The sequence below is a fragment of the Rhipicephalus sanguineus genome, chromosome 11, assembly GCF_013339695.2.
Source record: "Rhipicephalus sanguineus isolate Rsan-2018 chromosome 11, BIME_Rsan_1.4, whole genome shotgun sequence".
NCBI lineage: Eukaryota > Metazoa > Arthropoda > Arachnida > Ixodida > Ixodidae > Rhipicephalus > Rhipicephalus sanguineus.
Window position 1 is genome coordinate 76,251,599 of NC_051186.1, and position 24,321 is coordinate 76,275,919.

The 24,321-nt window shown below is 46.5% G+C and overlaps 1 protein-coding gene across 2 annotated transcripts in view; it reads left to right on the plus strand.

Moving 5' to 3' along the window:
* LOC119374181 (glucoside xylosyltransferase 1) overlaps positions 1-22,283 on the plus strand; it is a 51,088-nt gene extending 28,805 nt beyond the window's left edge. For both annotated transcript variants that reach the window (XM_049410910.1, XM_049410911.1), the window contains exons 5-7: positions 7,141-7,333; positions 11,771-12,084; positions 20,673-22,283. In XM_049410910.1, coding sequence (XP_049266867.1) covers positions 7,141-7,333; positions 11,771-12,084; positions 20,673-20,849 — 684 coding nt within the window. In that variant the 3' untranslated portion in view covers positions 20,850-22,283. The remainder of the gene's footprint in view (positions 1-7,140; positions 7,334-11,770; positions 12,085-20,672) is intronic.
* The last annotated feature ends 2,038 nt before the right edge of the window (positions 22,284-24,321 follow it).

A 24,321-nucleotide genomic window follows, 5' to 3' on the forward strand; every position in this document is an offset into this window, starting at 1 on the left:
GTATCTTCATGAACCGGCACGCACTGTCTTCGTTATCTTCTTCGTCTTCGTCCTCTTCTGCTTTTAGTCCACCAGTGTGACCCAGTCTTGCGCGACATTAGGCAAGCTGCGCCAGTTTTTTTTTGGCGAAAGATCGAAAAAGATACTTGATCCTCACACCAATCGCTTCATTATTGAGGATTCGGGGGAAGGTGATGCCGTCATTTATAACGTCGTTTTTCATCTTGGTAGGAAGCGCACAACTTTTACAAGAGGACACGAAAGAGTGTGGTTGCGTGCCGTATTTTGGCAACACATGCGTTTTATATCGTGACAGGGATTTGTTAACCCGTTTGATTGTTGAAGCAGCTGAAATGACACGTGATGACTTTGAGTGTGTAAGCGCACCATCTATATCGCGCACGCGGAAAGAACTTTGTTTTTTGGATGGTGTGGTTGATAATAATAGATGAGTATTGTATGGCACGACACGTAGGCTTCTGGTGGGTTGTTCTGCATTATTGTTTCTTTTTTTCCCCCGTATATATTCTGACGTTTTGCAATAAACGCTTAGTTGAAGTTAAGCGCTTGTGTCTCGTATTTCGTGTCCTCTTGTAAATGTTGTTCGCTTCCTACCAAGATGGATCCATACCAACTTGCCCGATATTATTGTTATTAGTCTTTTTTATTTTAAATTGGTGCATTATGTGCAGCAGAAAAGCCAACAAAAATATGTGCAAGGAAGTAAACATTGCAGGTTGAATGCGTGAACAGTTGACAGCTTGTCCTAAAAAGTTTGCTTCACATAATCAAGATGAAAGCTATTGTACTTTTGTAAGGACAGCTTATTTGCCTGCTCAGTGCATACCACGATTAGTATTTAGTGTGCCAAAATCAAGTTCACTACATATAACACACACTGTTTGACGTTTCAGTAAACAGATGCCTCCAGATGATATTTGTTTTAAGTGTGATAGCAGGAACAATTTTAAGTGTGCTTCCATTTGAAAGGCAAAGCACGGCAGTTCAGCTGTGGAAGATATGCGTTAGCTAGGTAGCTTTAAAATGTGCCGAATGTGTACACGTGTCCTATGGACTCTTAGCGCAAGCAGCGTATCTTGAGACGATTGTAAGACACGTTCCCAAATGCAGAGCACATTTAACTTCCTGTAAAACAAGAGACCCACGTATTCACCAGTATGAGGTGTATTTTTTATTATATAGCATTTAGGAGATGCTGCCGCTTTGTATAGCACCGACTACTCCTTTTAGCGGATGATAGGATACGTGAAAAGCAGAGCAAGGAAAAAAACTCATAAAGAACAGCTAGGCAGAGTTTATATAAGTCGCTAACACGATATATGCTGTAAAGAACACTACACAACGTCCTGTCACATAGCAGCACTCAAATTCGGAAAGTGCAGTCTCAGGGACGCAGAATAAGTTCGCACATAAAATGACACAAAGCGCTACACGGTCATGTTAAATGATATGGATAAAATTAGTCTAAACAGGTTTCCTCAATTTTTTCCAAGTGTAGCACTACCGTATAGGAATTTGTTGATTGCTAGTAGTGCGCATTTTTGTAAGGCACGTGTTGGCCTTGGACGTAGGATTTTTCGGAGACTGAAGGGCCTACGGTCCAGTGCCATTAAATCTCTTACTAGCTGTTGTCTTCGTCCTGATATCGCGGGCATTCTAATAAAGTTTGTTGTACATCTTCATGCACGTGTCCAGATGCACATTCTGAACTCTCTGCTCGTGAAATTTTGTGTAAAAAGTGTTTTGGGTACGCGGTACCCAGCCAGGGGCGGTGCACCAGTATTTCAAAGGCCCTGCTTGCTTTTAACGTTAAAGGAACTTGGAATTCAAGAGTATGATCAATGCAAAATAAATATGAATATCTTGAATTTCCATCGAAACATGTCGCTATGAAACCACGAGCTGACATCTGTCGCAGTATGTGCTGTAAATCTTTTTTTTTTGTTATAAGTATTTCCGATGTATTATTTGTACTATGTGCTTGTCCAGCTGCGTCAGCCACTGCAACTAGGGATATTGTAGTGGCCAGGTATCTACTAGAATAGTATTGTGTGGTTTCGTTTGCTTGTTATTGTAAGTTCTTTCAAAGCTTCGTAAATTAAAGCTGAATTTCTCGAACGGACGTCATTATTTAGTGATGATAAAGCTGCCTGTGAATCACACAGGATGACCCATTTATTTGTTTGTGTTAACGAAATAACGTCTCTTAACGCAGCCAATATTGCACATAATTCTGCTGCAGTTGACAATGACGCATAAGGCAATCGAAACGTGTTGCTTTGGTCCCATTTTGTATTAAAAAGGTGGCCGTAGATAAAATGGTTATATGCTACGCATTTTGAGAGTACTGGGCAAGTGAGCAAGAAAGTTGAGGTCAGCAAAATGGGAAAAGAAATGAGTTCGTAATCAGCGAAACAAGGTAAAAAAGTAAGAGGATGGGCCAATAGCGCTAAGGCTCTATGGGCTCGAGGGTGTCTGGAAGGAAATTGAAAAGAATGGAGAATCCTCAAGCTCCGCCTTTAAGAGTGCAACGCGAGAGCGTTGTCAGGCCCTGTTCGCATCGCCTTATTATTCTCTTGCCATGCTTCGCTTCTCGGTGAACATTTCAGCGGTGCTGGGAGGGAAGCAACGAAGCCGTTGTGAAATCTCTTAGGACGCCTACTGCAATCACAGTTGCGAAGTGTGCACTACGTGCATGTGAAGCAATAACGAGCACCTGCTTAGCTGCACACTTCTTTGATGCTGTGTCTGGTGATGCTGATAGTGAATTATAGCTGAGCCTTTTTTATAGAGTTGGCAGCTTGCAGCCAACCACTCGCTACGGAAACACATGGTGTGACACCTGGCGGGATTCTACACGTGTGACACCCGTTAACGTGGCTCCTTGCGCGACGTGACGACCGTATAAGGCTTTTTTTTTGCGAATAAGTTTCAAGCGCTGGTAAGGCTGTGCAGTATAACACTTGACTGCAGGCAGAATAATCTGGATTCAATTTCGCCATGAAGCCTGGTTTTTATTCTTTGCATCGATCGGCATTTTTTGCTGATGGACAGCGCTGATTTTTCGCGCAACATATCCACCGCCGCCGACACAGGCTCTGTATTTTCACTGACATGGGTGTTTTGACAGTATCCTGTTAAAATTGCAATTGTAAGTGGGTTGGATGAACTTCTCATCTTCAACGTGGCAACCGGGAAAAAAATTACGAGACAAATTCACGTTTTTAATGAGCGTCGTCTTTTTCTATGTTCGCAGACAACGGATGCGACGGCGCACTGGTCGCTACAAAGGTGGCAAAATTTTATTGGGAGGCTAGTGTACGTATGATCACGTAGACGAGCTCTGTAAGGCGATTCAAGAAGAAAACACCATACATACTTTGCGCACTGTCTGTGGATTTTTTTTTTATTTTAGGCTATCTCACGGCGCTGGTTTATGTCAGATGAATACTGGCCTATTCGTCGTCGTGAAATATTTTACAGTAACAACATTGGCAAAGTGCAGTGCTGCTGCATGTAAGGCCTCCTTGAAAGGTAAAGACGTACGCACATGATACACTAATAATTGTTGGGGTTTTACGTCCCAAAACCACGATATAATTATGAGGGACGCGGTAGTGAAGGGCTGTGGAAATTTCCACCACCTGGACTTTTTTAACGTGCGCCTAATTTAAGTACATGGGCCTCTAGCGTTATACCTTCATCAAAGTGCCGGGATTCGATCCCACCTTCTTCAGGTCAACAGTCGAGCAGTCGCTGTGTATAATGTGCACCCCCCACCGTGGCGGATGCACATTATATACAACGATGAAGAAAAAAAAAACACGGTCAAGCGATTGTCCGTGTTTTTCGTACTTTATAGTTCTGTATAACGTACTCATACCATTTTTGGCTTTCAAAAATGAACCAACTGGCCCCGCAACAAGTTTTATTAAGACCTCTTTATTCGGCTTCATTGCACTGAATGTTGGCGAGCACATGCGTGGCGGCACGTAAGCGCTAAGGTAAAGTCCTCAATATTAGTTCACTCGCTACGAAGGACCGCGAGAAACCCGCCAAATTTTCTGTACGCCTTCTGATGTATCATCATCGTCATTAGTCTGTACTTACTTCCGCTGCAGGACGACGCCCTCTGCGAGGGATCTCGTATTACCCCTGTACAGATCTACGTTATTTCATTCTTACCTGTAAATTTGGTAATTTGATCACTCGCCCCTAAATGCTTCATACTCGACTGTTGTTTCTGGGCCTGCATACTGCACCAGAAGGCCAGTCATTAGTCATAGGGAGTACACGACAAGTCTACCTCCATCTTTCCGCTCTAAATATGCCTTAATACATCGCTTACCCACATTTGCCAACTAATACGGACCGCTGTCTTCCGTTAGCTTAATGTTACACCTAACGTTTGCTGTTTTTTTTAACACGAAAGTGTTTTATGCCGGGTCCACCAAGTACATCCGTCACGGATATGACGTTGATAAAATGGACGCCAACGGGTGAGAACGAAAAAACCAAGAAAAAGATACCCCGCTGGGAATCGAACCCACGACGTTGCGGCCGCGACGGCAAGCGCCCGACGCCCTACCGATTAAGCTAACTCGGAAGATGCTAGACACGGCACGAACGCGCCTTATATCTTTCACACATTCTCTTTCGCGGCGGGCGGAGCGGGGCGGTGCCGCCGTCTGTGAGATGTGAAAAGAAGTAATGCTTCATGATCGACACTTACTAGCGCTTACTCCGAGATTGCATGCGATATCGGAGGTCATGGTTAAAGCGTCTCGGTACCAGAGAGGTAGACTGGCCGCGCTGGCGTCGCCGAGGCACCCTTGACGCCGTTACGTTCTCTGGCTTTGGCTTCGTGTTAGCGTGCGTCGGCTCATCGGAGTAGTGTAGCTTCCACATGCACCAACGGGATTTCTCCGGCGCCGACTGCTTCAATGGCGCAAGGACCGACTAACAAAACTGCTGCAATATGCGTTGCAGAAAGGACGCGATTTCGACGGGCGCATGTCGTGCCTTGGTGGAGCGAGAGCAGCGCCTGAGAGACAGAGGCCAGCGGGACGCACGCGTTTGCGGCTCAGGCTACGAACCTCTACCTCCCGTGTTGCTGAAGCGCAGTGTGTGTTAGTGTATGCATATGCATGAGCACAGGCGTCGGCTACCCATTACTAGAAAGCGCACACCGTGCCGTTTCTCTCCTTAATTGACGACGCTTTGAAGAAGTGCATACCGGGTACCAGTGTCGATTATGAGCTTGTTGATATTATCCTTACGCGGGATTCACGATTCGCTGTGACCAAATATATGTTCACACCGTCAGCTACCACAGCGATTTAATCATGATCATGGGCGTTAGTCGTCGCGATAAAGACATGCTGTCAATATGGGTGCATTCACGTCAAACGGTGCTATAGCTGCCAAACACGAATAGACATTGTACAAGCTCTCATATATCGCTACACAATAAGCACTACTTCTGTGAAGACACGTTTCACTTTCGTGTTATACCGATTCCTATGACGGAGGGATCAGCCATGTTTTTTTTTTATGCATAAACTTGGTAGTTTGTTAATAGAATGTTAATTGCCAGTAGCGGACGCCCGAATGCTGACACGACACAGGCGTTTCCTTTACAGTCCTTTGACAGCGAGTGAACTAATATTGAGGACTTACTGAGGCAGACAAAACGCTCTGCGCATCGCCGGAGACGTACTTAAGCCTCAACCAAAAGCTTGTACCTCACATCCATGCCGATGGCATGCTGCGAACGTTTGGTGACCGTCCATATAATTCCTATGGAAGAGAATATTATTCACAACTCATTAAAACAGCGTGACCAATTTCTGTAAAGCTGGGGTCTTCAGGATTAACGGACCTTAAGTGGAGCAAAGATTAGTAATAATACATACCTTAAGCCATCACTCTTATTTCTCATCTCAATGCTTCTCTTACGGTCGCACAAAGACTGGTTATGTGATCTGTAAACACACATGAAAGAAAAATGCGATCGGAGGCTGCGTAAAAGGTAAAGCTTTTCGGCAATTACCAATCAAAGCCAACTCAACATGTCATTTGAGCAGCATCTGTTGCAGGAAATTATGCATGGCCTTTGGAAAATAATCATCTTTGTTTTCATTGTACGCTCATGAAGCAATTTTTTATGTGATTTTTTCCTCATCATTATAACCGTATCTCCTCGGAAAAGAAATACTCGAACTTGCAGCTTGGTTGATAACGATAGCTCTAATAAATGTACCTCGAGTACTTTTTCAGGCCAACTACATGGATTACCAAGTAGTATCATTGTACAGTTTACCGCAGTATTGGATTAAAACTCATTGCTCTACTTGTGTAAGTGTAGCCATTATTTTGGGACTGACGTTCGCAGACGAGTACGATCAGGCGGGTGCGGCTACTTGTACCCCGATGCAATCTTTAAGACCAAAGCCTTAGATGCCTCATCGAACGCGAATATTGAGCGAGCGATTTGATGCAAAACAAAATCAACACGTGATGACGTACGTCACCCTATCACGTCCCAGACCACTAGAATATGTGACGTCATTATGACGTCGTCATGACGTCAAGTGACGTCAGGTGATGACGCCATGACGTCAAGTGACGTCAGGTGATGACGCCATCGCGTGAAACCGTAGATTGATCAATGGTGGCCCGTTCACGGAGGCAGTGCAAAACCAGGTGATGTGCCTCCGATCCTGGAGGCAATGTAAAAACCACGTTTGGTGCAGAAAACTTCCGGAAGGGGGGGGAGATGCAGGTTTAATACGGCGACTGAGAGGAAAAAGAAGATGGCACGCACTACCGCATATCTCTTATTTATATGTGTATATATATATATATATATATATATATATATATATATATATATATATATATATATATATATATATATATATATATATATATATATATATATATATATATATCCACGCGGGAACAAAAAAATGTTGGTTAATGTACCGACTGCATTAAGCTATAACTTCTGTGCTAAATTACGTCCTTCGTAGTTCCAACAAGTAAAGGGGCTAACCTTCAGGGCAGTATTTCGCTGTAGTCTTTCTACAGGCCACCTTAACTTTTTAATTTTCACAGCGTATCCTGCCTAACGAGGATGCTGTCCTCTACGTCGACACAGACGTGATATTTGTTCATCCTGTCGAAGACTTTTGGAGAAAATTCTATGCCATGAATGAATGGCAGATGGCTGGCATGGCACCGGAGACGGAGAACTATACAATGAACTACTACACATTAAGGGCACTTCATCCATTCGTTCAACCGTTTGGTAAGAACAAGTGTTCCTACGCTTGTCAACTTAAACAGTTTTTTATAGAAAAGACATATTTTAACTCGAAGATGCTTCATACTGAGATCCATCTAGAATTTAGGCACGTGATTTTCGCCATGGAACTGACGTCGACCAAATAGTGCTCGCTTAGCTCAAAATTAGGTTCACGAAAAATTGGCTGATTTACCCAGCCCGGTAATCAAACCCACGACTTCAAGTCTTTGAGCACAGGAGCCTGACGCACACATCACAACGTGAAGTTAAAAAGCACCTAATATTTAAAAATTAAGCATAGGCGCTGGGCTTGTACAATTGGCGCAGTATTTTTCTGAGCCATATAGAGCACGTCAGAACATTTTTTTTCCAGTACGTAAAGATCGACAATTAACAAAGATTGCTCAATGAACTTTTTGAATAGTAAATCTAGAGGAAAAGTTTCAGTAGAAAAGCGGCAGCGCTTGTTCAGAAACATCGAATTTTTCAATGTATGGTAAAATAACTCCCCTGCTTCATTTTTTGCCGGGCTTTTTTTATAGCGCTTGAATCTAAAGGAATAACTACCACGGGAATGTCGCCTAACGCGAGGTGCTTTTAGTGCCCTCAAATGAATGTTGAACGAATTATCAACGGCTCCTCCGTGCACGAAGGTGAATTGAGCATTGTTATGCTCGGATTTCACGGCTTGGCGCCGCTGGATCGTCGAAATGATTTGGCGGCATCTGCTGTGCTTTCTGCATCGTCAACGTTCCCCGAAACGCGCCTGATGCGGCGAGAACACGGCAGTCGTGTCCTGAACCCTTCGAAGCTGTCAGTTCCCCTCGTCAATCGCTTTGGACCCTCCCGGCCGAGTTTGACGATTTTATGGCCTGGAAGTGAGCTGTTTGCAGTCAAGGCTGCTCGGAAGAAGCGGTCACCTGTGCACTACTTCGTCCAACGTTCTGCGAGATGCACTGGACAATTAGTCGAGCTGCTGAGATCCCTCATCGGGAAGCTTTCTCACACTCCATGGTGCCTTTATGGCTCGGTGACCTGGCCAGGAGCTCGCTGTCAGCAGAGCCCGCGCCGCTATCGAGGAGAGGAAAGACTGTACTTGACGGTACGGCCTATTTTCAAGATTTTGCGCCGCCGCGATCCCTTCACTGTGCGCATGGTGCCCTATTGTGTTTTTTGTTCACCTCCCGGGCGCCGTCCGTTGAGCCGGGCGCGCCGCTTCTCTCTTTTCTGGGGTGGGAAAAAGGCGGTGCTTAACCTTTCCCCTTTGGGGACAACTTGTTGATTGGGAATCTGGGGAAGACCCAGGCTTTATAACTCGAGCGTCGAGGCGCTCCAAAACAAGCTACCCAACAGTAATCTAAATAAATGTTTTTGTAATCAGCTCCGACTCCTGAGCTCTACTTCTCTTAGAGGCCTGGCTGGTCCCGGTCCTATCAGCCATTCCAATGTTGAATGAATATGCATTCGAAAATGCCATTCCAGGCAAAGACGGGCGAGCACGGTAGAATCGCGTCGTGATATGTTGCATGGCACCTTTTATTGAAGATCTGTGTCTAAGGCATGTAGGCGTGGACTTGTAAACGACGGTGAATTCCGCCGGTCCAGCGTTAAATGACCTGCCAGCACACGAAGACGTTTTGCTGTTTCAAATCTTGCTAGCTGGATGGCGACCCTGCTGATGGCTCGTGGGCGGCTGCATCCACTTGATCATTGCCCTGAATACCTCATTTAATTGGTATCCACTGGAATATTATGTTGAGTCCTTTCCCTATGACTTCATGGTGAACGTGCATGATTTTGGCAATGAGCTGCTCATGTGAGCCGTGACGTAAAGCGGAAAACAAACTTTGTAGGGCTGCGTTGCAATCACCAAGGATGGACCCCTAATTAGGTGGTTCTTCTGAGACAAACTAAAGAGCTGCACAAAGGGCTACTAGTACAGCAGCTATAGTTGATGTTGCGTAGTACACCTTCAGCTGTATTTTGACAGATCTTGCCAGAATTATTACTGCGGCGGTTGAGCTACTGGCCGTAACGGAACCCTCGGTGTAGATGAGGATGCGATCATTGTGCCCTTCATGTAAATGAGGTAGTCTTGCCTGTTTGAGGACCACCAATGACATTCTTCTTTTCTTCGCGGTTCCTGGTATCTTAAGGCGCACTGCTAGTCGCTGTAGGCGCCATAAAGGTGAGAACGGTTTTGCTGCAGGCTTGTAATTTGATGGCAGTGTAGCACGATTGGCAGCAATACAGTGGCTGAATATTGTATGAGGCCTTCATGCTGGTAACGATACAAGGTGGTGGGAATATGCAAGGTGGTGGGTACCAATGCAAGGTGGTGGGTAACGATGCAAGGTGGTGGAAAATGCACCCGAAGAGTATCAGTGGCTACGTACTTTGACATAGGGTGGTCTCCTGCTATGACAATTTTTGCCTCAGTAGATGCACATTTCAGAATGCCGAGGCATGTGCTTAGAGTGTGAGCTTGTATGAGAACCATGACGGACCCTGTGAGCTCTTTCAAAATTGACTAAAAGGGCAGCTGAATGTTAGGGACTGTAAGAGGTCGCAGTACTTCGATTCCTAACGAATGTAGCAGTTGGTTAACTTATAAGGATGCTCGTATTCGATCCCGGCCGCGGCGGGCGCATTTCGATGGAGGCGATAAGCTAGAGGTCCGTGTACTGTGCGATGTCAGTGCGCGTTAAAGGGGACCTGCAACACCTTTCTTAGTTATATTGGAATAGTCTCATTATATTGACGTATGACTCTTCACGAGTCATATGCCGCAAAAATTTTTCGAATCCGTCAAGTATAAGTGGTGTTACCAAATTATAGAGATCACGTTCCGCAGCTTTCTCCCTCAACTCAACGCCGCGAGCGCGCGGAAAGCTGCGCGGGGCATGAAGGGAGGGAGGGCGGAGGTGCGAGGAGGCGCCGAAGAGTATTTTTCTTCATTTTTTTCTCTCTGGCGTCTCGGCGCAACCACGTGGTCTGTGGCGCCACTTCCGGTCGGCTCGCGCGGTCGTCGTCGAGCGGCGGAGCTCATCGCACCGTGTATCGCGCGTGCTTGAAAACTGCGAGTCGGTTTGGTAATGTTGGGTGTGCACCTCGAACTGCCGTAGTGTTTTCATCGCTCTGCCAACCATGGACGCAAACATGCGTGCGCGTTTGGAACGAATGACAGCTGAGATGGGTTTCGACCCACACTCCGATACACCGCCTCGTCGCACTGCTCGCGCTTGAATCGTATTCAACACGGCAAAGCTGCGTGCACCCTTCTCCCAGTGGCGGTACTTCGATGCTGTTTGCTCTTCGAATGCGGGCGCACAGCGAGTGCGGGCTGACAACAAAGAACTAAAGACTAGAAGAAAGGATCGTGGGGCATCGGGCCGGCGCGGACCCATCCCCCGGCTGTCTGCAGCTACCGTGAAAATGCGAGTCTGCTTGGCTGCTGTGTCGCGGTTTCTCGGGAACCTGAGACTACGGGGAGGATACGCCGAGGTACGGCTCGATGACATACTGAACAGACAGCGAACGGGACTCTCGCCATACAGCGAACACAGGTATCCTAAGCTAGCCGGCGCCAACATTGTTATCGGAGAAATGCTGCACCGCTGCCTCGGTCGGTCGTGAGAACGTGCCGACGATGCAGTTTCCAGCTGACGAGGCAACACTCGAACGGCTGCCACTTTCAACGGCAACCGGCGATGGTCAAAAGCACAGAAATATTCACGATTTCGGCACTGCACATGGGGAAGAAAACGCAACCACGCAACTACGAGCAGACGAGCTGTCGGTGAGACCGGAAGTGCTAATATTAATGTTTGTTCGGTGTTTTAACGGCATAACACAATATAAACATACATATTATCTACTTATTGAACTCAAAATTAACAACGAAGGTAATAATGAGGGTGTTATCGTGATTATAACATCAGCCAATGGTGGAACTGCCGACAATCGCGTCATATATTGCGGACTAATACATCATTTGTCGAGAGAAGAGGGAGCGATTTTCAGCTGATTTTGAGAATTTACTGTAAATTCCAGGCCACTCGCTTCGCTATAATATTTGGGTCGCGTGTTCTCGGGAGCCTCGACTACCGATTGGCAGCGCTTTTTAACCCTGCTCAAAAAGTGTTGCAGGGCTCCTTTAAAGGAACTGCGTGGTCAAACTTTCCAGAGTTGTCCACTACGGCGTGCCTCATAATCTTATCGTGGTCTTGGCAAGTGAAACCGCAGGTATCATTCTTCTTATTAATATTATTAACTCATCAGGGTGTTCGTCTCAGCAACTGGCTGATTTAGCTACGTATGTATTTTAGTATGGGGGGTATTCAAGGCACCATGCCCGGATACGGTGTATAAGTTCGGTAATTGTCCAATTGAGGCGAGAAGTAACTCGCGCTATTCTTTCTCTTTTCTTTGCTTCTGCAGCATTGAATGCTGGGTTGCTGCTAATGAACCTTACGCGCATGCGTGCCTTCGACCTGGAGAACCGCGTGATGCGGCTGAAGGAAGAGTTTGAAGGTCGCATTCCATGGGCCGACCAGGACTTGCTGAACATCGTTTTCTCCCGGTATCCGCAAGGGATATTTACATTCACGTGCCGCTGGAACTACCGTGGAGAGCACTGCCACGGCGAAGCCCTCTGCACTGACGGCCCAATCGCGGTTGTGCACGCATCGCGCAAGATGGTTCTAGACGGCCTCGAGCCCGCATTTGTTACACTTCATCGGACTATGCAGAACGTAAGTGTACTATCAATGATGAGCCCTGAAAGATTCGGGGCTTTTCATTTTTGTATTCATCGTGGGGATCGTAAATATGCAGGGTGTTCCAAACTGTTATTAACGCGATTGTGTTAAAGGAGCTGTATTGAAGAAAATTGGATGTCATCGTCATCCTCGTCATCGGCGGCGGCGTTGTCCGAGAGCGAAAAATTATACCGATGTATACAAAAATGTTCAAGGATAAAGCGCGAAGAAGCAAAAGACTTGCACGAGAGCGGAAAAACGACGGGCGCTCGCTTTAAACTAAATCACTATGGCGCACCAATTAGCCCAACCACCACCATTCTAGAATACAACGTCTCAATATCTGAAACTAGTCAAGGAACCTTCTAGTTGACACCAGATTTGCCAGGGCAGCTCCTGCAAACAACGTAAAAGTAATTTCGTTACAAAATAATTCGGGAAGTTTCGTTCGGGCTTGGAATAGTACCAAGGGATTCGACATGTGTTATTGATGCAGCACGTTGCCTTTCCTGTCATTGTCCTTGGTTTGATTATAGTGGCGGTGGTGGCATAGGAAATGGAAAGTATTGCATTCGAAACATTACCACTTTCTAAAAAAAACACGTGTCTTTGCTTGAACGAAAAAAAAATTACTGCAGCTACATTTCATAACTTTTGTGGGGTCGACTGAAAATCATGAACGTACGTTGGCAGGGGCGTAGCCAGGGGGGGGGGAGACGGGGTTGGGGGGGTTCAACCCCCCCCCGAAATTTTTCAGTTTTGCTTGCGTATATATACACGCACACATACAAACGCACGCACGAACATACATAAAGTAAGGTTGAACCCCCCCCCCCCGAAAAAAATTTCTGGCTACGCCCCTGTACGTTGGTAACACCACGCGGACAATATTGAACAGGGTGCGAGCAACTTCGACCGGAGCATAACATACAAAAAATCTCGTATTGCGAACTTTGTTTGTTCCCTTCTGTTCACGCCCCATCTGTAGACTTCCCAATGGCTACAGGTCAGAACTCTACTCCATCTTCTGCGAATAACTCGCTACCACCTGGCCAAGGTCCTCCCATGGAGACCATTTCCTGTCTCGACGTCAATCTGCCTGTAGGTCAGGACGATGACTTTTCTGACATGTCAGAATCCTCTGCAACTGTTACATACATGGATGCTACCGCGCTTTCTTCCGACGGCTCGGAAAAACACATTGATGCACCGCCCGTCAAACGCTGCCGCGGATCGAAGAGGTCGCTTATGCTACCTAACTCTGTGCCCGCAGAAAACACACCTAAGCCAAACTTGACCATCATATTCAAGCCAAGAAACGCTGAGCAAGTTATCACACGCTTCAATCCACTAGCACTTAAGACAGCCTTTGAAGAGACAGCTCCAGATGGCGTGCTACAAGTACGACCGAATGAACGTTTGAATCTCCTGGCTGTCGATACTCGTAATGCAGACGATTCTGAACGTCTACTGAAAATCTCAAGCATTGCTGGAGTACTTGTACAAGCTTACGAGCCACGACCGAGCAACTGCGGAGTAGGCGTCATCAAGGGAGTTCCTGTAGACCTTGATCAAGCAGACATTCTCGCTGCTCTTCTTCAAAGAGCTCCCGTCAGATCTGTAAGGCGACTGGGAACGTCAGAAAACGTCCGCATTGTGTTTGTTACCGAAAGTGCTCCTGAGTACGTCATCCTGGGCTACACACGTTACCGAGTGTACAAGTACATTGAGGCTCCGAGGCAGTGCACCAAGTGTCAGCGTTTTGGCCATGTTGCTGGTGCCTGCAGGTCACAAGCACGATGCTCACGCTGCGGGGGCAACCACGACCGATCTGCATGTGGAAATGAAGAGCCACAGTGCCCTAACTGCAGGAAAAAACATGAGTCTACGTCAACTCACTGCCCCATTTTGCGTAAAGAGAAGCGGATACACAAGGTGGAAAACAACGTTGGGTACCAATTGGCAAAGGATGCGGTACGCCAGAAACAAAAACCTCGAGGTGGTGGCCAAGCAGTGATGCCCCCAGTTGACAAAGGAATGCTGTCAAATCCGCCACGAATTGACGACACAAATGAGTTCCCGTCTCTACCGACTTGCCCATCAGCTCCAACTCCTCACACACGAGGTGCTCAGGAGCGCTCAGCTGGCCTGTCGAAAGAGTCACGGGCCCCAACGTCTTGGCGTGGATCACGCGAGTGCGGCGCTCGACAAGACCATGGAAATATATACTCGTTGCTATCTGCTCTTGTCGACGCTGTACGCAGCTTCCTCACTCCAATGTCCTCCCCGGTGGCTAAGTCTATACTGACGCTGCTTGATTTTCTCTCTCCTGTTCTGGCACAATGGCGTTAACAGCTCAGCCGACCAGTTTCAAGAACATTAGGAAACAGGCAACAGTATTTCAATGGAATGCCTGCAGCCTCCGCTGTCGTCTCTCCGACTTCAGACAGTTTGTATATAAGCACCGCTTTCCGGTGATCGCCATCTCAGAGTCCCGAGTACGCACCGGCATTCGTCTTTCAGGATACACCATCACAGTTTCTTCGACGGGAATGGATACCAGCAGAGTTCTCTTGGCTGTTCGTAATGATTTAACTTTCAATGTTCACCACATATCAGCCGATGCATCCAATGAATACGCTGCAGTGACAGTGAAGTGGGACACTTTGGCCTTTACGGTGATTGCGGCATACATACCACCTCGTGCTACATTTGATGTGGACAGGCTGCAGGACATAATAGATGGCACACCTGGACCTCACATACTAACTGGGGACTTCAACGCGCATCACCCTGCCTGGGGCGGTCGAAAGACTTCAGTCCGCGGTAGACGCCTTTTTGATATCGCACATCGAAACAACCTGGCGATTCTTAACGATGGACAGCCAACCTTCTTCAAGAATGACCGGTGCAGCGCCCTAGATGTCACCATGATCTCCGCGCACCTCATGTCCACGGCAACCTGGTTTGCTGACATCGAAAGTCATGGTAGTGACCACGTGCCAACCTACATCTCCTTGGGCTGTCCTAAGCAGTACACGCAACGGAGGGTGGTTCGTTGCACTAACTGGGAGTTATACAACGCTACAATCGAAGATTCAGACCCATCTGGAATGACGTATGAGGAGTTTGCTGGCTGTGCTCAATCAAGCAAAACAAAGTAGCACCAAACGCCTAGAACCACCTCGAACTCATTCAACGGTCGACGTTGAGTATGAGAGGCTCCGGGCCATTCGCCGCCGATCTGAAAGACGTGCTCGTAGGACATTGTCTGCAGATGATATTCGCGATGCCAGGCGAATGCAAAAACAAATCCAACGTCACCTGGATAAGCTAGATAGGAGGCAATGGCGGGCCTTCTGTTCTAAACTGGACCCAAGAAAGCCGCTGTCAAGAATATGGGGTATCGTCCGCAGCTTAAAAACCACACCGACTCAACTGCATCCCTTCAGTTCAGTTGCTTTATCTCGTAACAGCAGCGAGTTGGACGTGGCGGAGGCTTTCTGCTCTAAGATAACTGCAGTAGTGGCGCAAGCGACCTTGCCTCGTGTAGCACAAGAGGTTTTAGCGATGACGAGCACCACAGAGGCGGATGAACCTTTTTCGATCATGGAACTGCTTGGAGCATTGGCACTGGTGAACAAGGCGTCATCTCCCGGACCTGACTGCGTTAGCTACGCTGAGTTAACGCATTTAGGCGACAAGGCGAAGATGCACCTTCTTGCCATATTCAATGCCAGCTGGGAGAGTGGGCGTCTTGAACCTTGCTGGAAACGCGCTCGTGTCATCCCTATTCTCAAGCCTGGCAAGTCTCCAACGGACCTTAACTCCTATCGTCCCATTGCTCTTCTCAGTTGCGTAGGAAAGCTTATGGAGAAGATGGTATTGATGCGCCTGGACTGGTTGCTGATGAACATGAATGCATACCCTCCACAAATGTCAGGGTTTCGAAAGGGCCGCAGTAGCATCGACAATGTGATTCGTCTCATTAACTGCGTAAAACTCAACAAAGCTACGGGCAACATCACTATCGGCGTATTCCTCGACATCAAGGGAGCGTTCGATAACGTGACTCACGAGTCCATCCTATACGCCCTGAAGTCTGTCGGAGTTGGCGGTCGTATGTACCGCTGGATCTTGGACTACCTCACTGATCGGTCAGTCTACATGTCCACAAGAGAAGGTGACACAGCCCCGCACACAGTGCATCGAGGAGTTCCCCAGGGCGGTGTTCTAAGTCCAACCTTATTCAACATCTCTCTCATTGGACTGGAGAAGTGTATCCCTGCATCGGTCGAAATCTCTCTCTATGCAGATGACATTTGTATATGGAGCAGTGGTCGCAACAGACGTGTCCTACGAGCAAGACTACAAAAAGCTCTCAATTCAATCGAAAAATTCTTACTCGGGCGAGGTCTAATGATGTCACCAGAAAAATGCGCCGCCGTTGCTTTTACGAGGCGTGATGTTTCGCGCTATACGTTAAAGGTAGCGAATTCTCCCATTCGGTATGTGCAAAGACATAAGTTTCTGGGAGTGACAATCGACAGGCTAATGACATGGACGCCCCAAGTTCGAATACTAAAGGAAAAAGTTGCATCATATGCGAGCATCTTCCGCATGTTATCAAGCAACGCCGGGGGCTGCTCCGTAAGTGCCCTGCTGCGAATGTATACGGCTCTCTGTGAAGGTCTTCTAAGATACAGCCTTCCTGCGTTACATGGCATTTCACAAACCAACATACAAGCGCTGACTGGAGCTCAAGCGAAAGCCCTGAGAGTGTGCCTTGGCCTACCAAAAAACACATCAAGTATTGGAACCCTTGCCGAAAGCAGACGCCTATCAGCTGCAGTGCTTCTGCAGCAGGAGTTTCTTCGAGTTCACTTGCGTTATGCCACCAGAATGCCGGGTCATCCGCTTGCTTCAGACAGCAGTCTTGTGGTGCGGAGCTTGCTTCCGCTGCATTATGAAAGCGCATCTATGCCTACGGAGCCATCGTGGAAAATTCCTTCGTGGTCAGTAATCACTTTTGTGCCTGGGATTCAAGAACAAGAGACGTACACCCGGACCAGCACTAACATATTTCACCCTACAGCACGTGGAAAATAATTACAGGGCTCACCGTCATATTTACACTGATGGCTCTGTTACACCTACATCGTCTGCAATTGGTGTCTGGATTCCATCTGCCAATGTCACCATCTCTGCCACTCTTAGTCACCGCACTTCATCTACAGCGACTGAACTGGCTGCACTACGGGCTGCTTTTAATTACATTGTAGATCAGACAGCTGAGTCTTGGGTCATCTTCACCGACTCAAGAGCGGCGCTGCAGTCTCTGAAGTCTCCACGCACGCAAGACCAACTCGTCATGGACATCAAATATCTATGCAACAAAGCCTGTGACCTCCATCACCGCATTGCTCTGCAGTGGATACCTGCCCACTGTGGAATACAAGGCAACGTCCATGCTGATGACGCTGCCAAAGCTGGACATGACGCCTCGAGAGAAATCATCAAGATACCTTTCTCGAGGAAAAGATGCCGCGACAGTCGTATCGGCACACGCTTGGCGGCTCCAGCGATCCCTCTGGACAGATGCTAATCACCAGTATGGACCACTTTACAAGATTGACCCATCGTGTAACTTTGATATGCCGCGAGACCTAAACAGGCGAGATGAAACATGCTTGCACCGCATCAGACTGAACGTCGCATACACCAACTACTTCAGGAGCAAGATTAAGCTGTCGGACTCACCAATGTGCGTCCAATGCAACGTCCAAGAAGATTTACATCATGTTCTTTGTGAATGCAAGCGATACGCATCAGAGAGACAGTCCTCTGAAGGCAGCCTTGCATCTTCAACGGGGATCGTGCTTAGAGTTGCGACATGTTCTGGGCCCATGGCAAAGCAGCACCTGTGCGCTACGTGCCACGAAAGCGCTGTTGAATTTCTTGCGGGCCACGAGCCTGAACCAAACTTTGTAAACTTGTGTGACTGTATGTGTTATGTGGTTATCACTGTATATATCATAATCGTCACCCAGCACCTGGAGTAGCATGTCAGGCGAACAGCCAGGGAAACATCTCCAGCTTCATTAAAATGTTTATCTCTCTCTGTGAAAGAGTGTCGTTTCTTTATACGCGCTATATGAACCATTTTGACAGCACTTCACTCATCTCCTTACCGTTGTGCATCGTTGACGTCTGATTATTAGAAGCCGGATTTTTAGGCATTACAAAATCGCGTTTCAGGCGCCAGAAATATGCAGGCTAAACAACGTTTATGCGCCAAAACTAGGCTGGCAAAACACGCTTTTGGCCTCAAACGTCGTGAATGTAGGCACAATAAATTTTTCACATAAATGCAAGTAATTTCAAAACAAAGACGTGCGCGACGTGTATATATGACAGGAAAGCAAAAAAAAAAATGTGATTGTTTATGATGGCGCAAAGGCGCCAACAGTTGAATATAGCCGTGCAAGTTGCCCTTTTTTTCCACATGGTCGGCAGAGTATGGTGTATCCGTTTCTTCTGTAGCGTGGTGAGTCGAGCGTCCGCTGCCGAACGAATGAACACACTCTTGGGTCTCTTTCTTTTAGGCATGGCTGATAACGGTAGCACAGGAGCAGATAGCCAGACCACTATAAGACTAGAAGCGACGGATACCTCGCATTAGCCGGGTATAATCGCGTACGGCCAATTTCTCCTTCGTCGGTGAAGGCCTGGAGAAGTAAATTAGAAAGAAAACAAAGGCGCGTGCACATAATATGTTTGCTTCTTTCGCTCTTCAGGCTCCTTTCCCCTGACGGCTCTCCACGGTTTCGCATTCGCCAACCGCTCGCGCCATGTCAGTGCAGCAGCGTAGGCTGGCCGACGCGTCCCATTTCACTCCTGCTAGTGGTTGTTTTCCAGAAGCTGGTTTAACTAAAGGACTAGGTTGAACCCCATAGAGTTCTAAAGAGTTAATGCTGCCCGGTAACGTGAATAACGGTCTCAAACTGCACTCGAAAGTGAAATTTGAGATTGAATACTGTTCATATAGGCGTCCATCTTGAATATCGGCATCGGGATAGCAAATGGGACAGCGTTAAACGAACAATTACGCCACCATGTTTTAACGCGACATCATTAAAGACCTCGTTTTGCAGAAATTCGGGTGTCGGAGTCGGTGTCGGCGTCGTTTGTTGTTAGCGAAAAATCAACGTTGTCTTTGAGCTGAAAACTGAAAAAGATGCAAATAAAATAAGTAATAAAAATCTTCAGGTACAGCGAGAATTGAACACAGGCCTTCTGCGTGCCAAGCAGTATTTTTACCACAGAGCTATATGACATTGCTTGAAGCAGCTTCGAAACAAAAAAATAACTATATGAATGTCATGTAGTGGAAGGAGTCTCCTTAGCGCATGCAATGTTGCGTAGCAGAAGCGGAACTTCGTTGAACTAAAGGACTACGTTAAACTTCATAGAGATCCGAACAGTAAATGTTGCACGGTAACATGAATAACTGTCTCAAACTGCACTTGTAAGCGAAATTTGAGCTTAAATAGTGTTCATATAGGCGGCAATTTTGAAAATAGGCATTTACAGGTACTTATAGGCATTTCGGCACAAATGACAAAACTAGGCATTCATAGGCACTATAAAAGCACTACAAAAGCCCTTGTTAACCTCTTATTCATGCTCATATATCAAAATTGGAAAATAGGAACGCAAGGAACAAAATAGACATTTGCCTAAAATCTGTTCTCTAATGATGAACATCTAGTTTCAATCAAACACGAACAGTAGCGTGGTCTACAATGTCCTCCTTAGGATAAAGTTCGCCTATTGGCTTACCTCCATCGCGACAACCACTCATCAATAGCCAGCCGCGACTGCGATTATGCCTTCACTCACATATTACGTGTGTTGCGCGGCAATTTATCATCGCAGTTTCGCATCCGGACTCGCATTGAGAGGGCATGGAAAATAATAAATATCTCAATTTCGCCTTTAGCGCCGAAGAGCTGCAATTTTCAAGCTTCAGAATGAGACAGCCGCTTTCAGCGAAGCACTATGAAGGCCGACAAGGAGCGTCAGAAAATGGGCTCAAGATGCTGTAATACCCGTGTACTATGTGCTTGAAACATTATGGCGCGGCCGTTGTTTAGACTTCTTTTCTGAGAAGTTGCAGATGACCATTAATATATTTTATTCTTTACGGCCATCGGAAAGATAATTGAGAATGCGACTTCAGGAACCTTAATGAGCTGTATGTGCTGATAGTGTTTATACACCATCGACACCGACTCCACCCGTCGTGACGCGTAACATTATGACGTGTGAACACAGGCTAATTAACTTATAATTGTAGCCTATAACCGCACAGCCAATTTTATATTGCAGTACTTTCGCGATTTGACAGCCAAACCCCCGACGCGCACTACCTTTCCTATTTAGTCTTCAGCCGACTTCTCCTGTTTACGTACGAAATTCACTAAGTACAAAATGCTCAGTAGAACTCGATGCTTATCATCGGCCAGTTCCGCATACAAAAAACACCCTTGACCTTACCATTTTTTTTCTTTCTCTTTCAGTTCAAGCTTGGGCAAAATCTCGTGGATGACTTCATCGTTCCTCTGAACGAGAGCCTTCAGAATACTGCATTGACGGGGTGCACTATAGAGTTAATGAAGCAGCTGGATCTACTTCGGCTGTCTGCAAGTCGTGTCGACAACAGCACTGCCCGAGCTGCGGCCACAAGCAAAACGTAGTCGTGGAGTGCATGTTCACGTGGCTGTAGCGAAGTTTCTTGGTGGCCGCATTTTGCCGGATGAGGATCATGTCGCGACCTCTGGTCACCGAAACAATCGGAACAGACGATTGTTAAAGGGGGCGCTTCACCTCAGAGAAAGCATTCGATTGACCGCGTTCGAAGGTACATCAGTTGAGAGATATTCGCACACGGCAGGTAATGAATAGATTCGAAAGAGCGTCGTTGCCTTCAGGAGAAAAGCTCGTTAATCCGCTGACCACAGAGAGCAAAATGTTGATTCATCATCACTTTGTCTTCCTGAAGTTGTCAGAAATATTCAATTTATAAAATAAAAATGTAGGGAGTTGAAGTACGGTGCAAGCAAGCAAACCTCAACTGAGTGCACTTCAGTCTCAATGAACTCGTCCCCTCAAATCTGTAGTTCTGGGCTGACGTTGTTATATCATCCGCATCTGCTAAAGCACATCAAGCGGAAGAATTTCATATACCAACCTCGTGCTTATCTCTAATTGTTAATACACTATCAAGATTTTTACAAAAGTCACTCATTAACTATGTTGTATAAGAAAGATTGTACGCCAATATTTTAAGCTGTACTTGTTGACTAGGTTCAGTTTAAGGAAGTATTATATAACTGTACTTCAGAGTTACAGCATCACAAAACTTCTTACTTAATTGTGGTTTTGCAACGCCTAATATCTATACTCAGAAATATTTAAAGGTACTTTGTCATGTAAGAAATTAGCTTCCTGCATTTAGGACACACTAGCTTAGAAAAGTCAACCAACTGGCGTGAGTATACAGAGAGCGAAACATGATCTTCACTCCCGCCTATTTAGGCATTGTCTCCTGGGGTGAAGCTGCCCGATTAGTTTCACCACTTCATAGCGGCCAGCCATGCGGGCGAAAAGTAGGCGATTCCAGAACATGCTTAGGAGCTTCTGCCACGAACAAATGCTCAAAGACCTAATACGGTGGGCCGGAATGATAAAACAACTAAGTCCATCTTTGCGCAGCGCACGAAATTGACAAGGACACTGTCAATTGTTCATACGCGGTATTTACTTATCTATAGTGCTCTTTATGGATGTGTCACTAATTTAATAAACAATGTCGCTGAATGGTCGAATATGCGCGAAGTCATGAGATCGCAAGAAAACTAGTGAACAGACGTGAGACGTGAGGTGTGCTTGCATAACCTATGCCATCTTAATGTACCCTAACCGACAATCACTTACATTTACACACCAACGTCACGTGCGAAGAACAGTGAAAGCGCTAACAAAGGCCAACAACGCCATTATTCCAATGAAAGTTGCGAAAGCTATTAAACCGCATTTTTTTTTCGAAGGCCTTCAAAGCCTCACGCCTGACAGTTCGTTCGAAGTCATTGGTGTGTCGGCCTGTGTGAATAAACTCTATTTAAGTTGGCGTCATTGTATGTCACGATGTGGAATACTTCGAAAAATCTGTACATATCTTCATCAACAAGCGCAAGATTACATTTGGAGGTATCGGCATGTCCAGTCCAGCGCAAGAAATGTTTTTTTACGCGCTATTTAGGTTGGCGTCATTGTATGTCACGATGTGGAATACTTCGAAAAATCTGTACATATCTTCATCAACAAGCGCAAGATTACATTTGGAGGTATCGGCATGTCCAGTCCAGCGCAAGAAATGTTTTTTTACGCGCACTGCCAACTAGTAACCAATAAATAACGCTCTGAACATTTCTATTTACTCGATAACAAGACAGATCAGAGCTCTTGGAATTTTATTAAAACACTTATTAGCATGTACTTTGAATGCCTTCTTTCATAATGCAGCAAGATTCACTTCCTGATATTGGGAAGTAAATAATATGAACATTTCAATGTGCTTGTCATGCTGAATCACCGGCTGCGGTGTTTCCAGGAATGTTCCAAGAAAAAAAGGTGACTATTAAGGGCTCGTTTTTGTTTGTTAGGCACAATAATAATGAGAACTAACAGACCATTAGTTCTCATTAATATTGTGCCTAACAGGAATGTTACAGTGTCCCGGTATTCAATGTGTAATTCTTCCTGAACCGTCTTCGATAGTCTGCGCGCGCTGCTAGCTGTTGGTGCCTTTCTAGATGGTTGGTCACATTCTCTTGCATTACAATGAAAAAAAGCCTTCTATAAGATACCCGACCTGGGATACTCTCTCAACGCGGACGATACAAACCTGGGGCAACTAAAGGGTCCGTTGGACACAGGGAAAAGACGCTAGTGGAAGCGGCAAATGCCGTGGCTGCTTTCGCACAAACCGACGGAATGATCGTAACCAGAGAAATGTGAGTTTATTTGCATAAAGCCTAAGTACGCCAGACTAACAACACCAGTTAAGCTGAAATTAAATAAACAACCAATCCGGGAAGTCCACTAAATGCGTGTCCTTGGCTTGTGGTTGCAAAGCGATTGCCGAGTGGGCCATACCATTAAAATGCTGAAAGCAACAGCGTAAGTAGCTCTAATGATATAGGCAGGGTGGCATGTCACTAAAATTGTTTCCATGAGGATAAAACACTGGGACTAATGCAAGCATTTCCAATTAGCCGCCTCACGTACGGAATGTCCTATCAGAACCTCAGAAACACTGAAATAACCAGAACAGGCGCCCTGACTTGGATGTCATATAATATCACACTGGGCCTTCCCCGGAGTGCTGTGGCGGACAAGTAGACGCCTTTGTACTACAAAACACACATGAAGAACTTCAGGTGGCCGCACTGATGGCCTGAGGAGACCGTGTCAATTAAACACAAACAGGTGAGGCACTCCTCGCAAGAGTGGGTTACCCACTCCGACAGCAGTACGTGGACGAGGACCTCGTCACTCTCCCGCTTCACCAAGCCCCGGTAATTCCATCCCCGCTTCACCAATCCCCAGAAACATTAACCTCAAATACCACGAATGACACCGTACGGCTCGTGCACGAAAATAGACAAAGATTATGGCACACACGAAGACACGATCTATACGGACATTGTACGGTTGGACATAATCATGCGCCACTCGTAGTAACATGCGAAACCCAAGAACCAACATCACAGCATCCGCTCTGGCAGGCTCAACCAACCTCGCCGAGGCAATGGTAGTGGCAATGGTCATTCAGCACAAAGACAAAAAGGGAGAGTCAGCTTTGATATTGACGGACTCCCAGGCAGCACGCAGCCTCTATCATTCAGGACGGGGTTCCCTAGCAGTCACCCAGATATTGGGGAAGCCCTGCAACATACACACGCATATCACATTGTGCCCACCCACGGAGTGCTGGAACGAAACGGGTCGAACGATTAGCTCGAGTAATAAAATATTGTGCATCTGACGGCCCTGATGAACACCTATTCGATGAAGGCTCACATGTGGCGCCCAGAGATGTTCTGGAGAACCAACGTGGCGCGCGACAAAAAAAAAATATAGAGAGAGAGAGGACCACATTGAGAC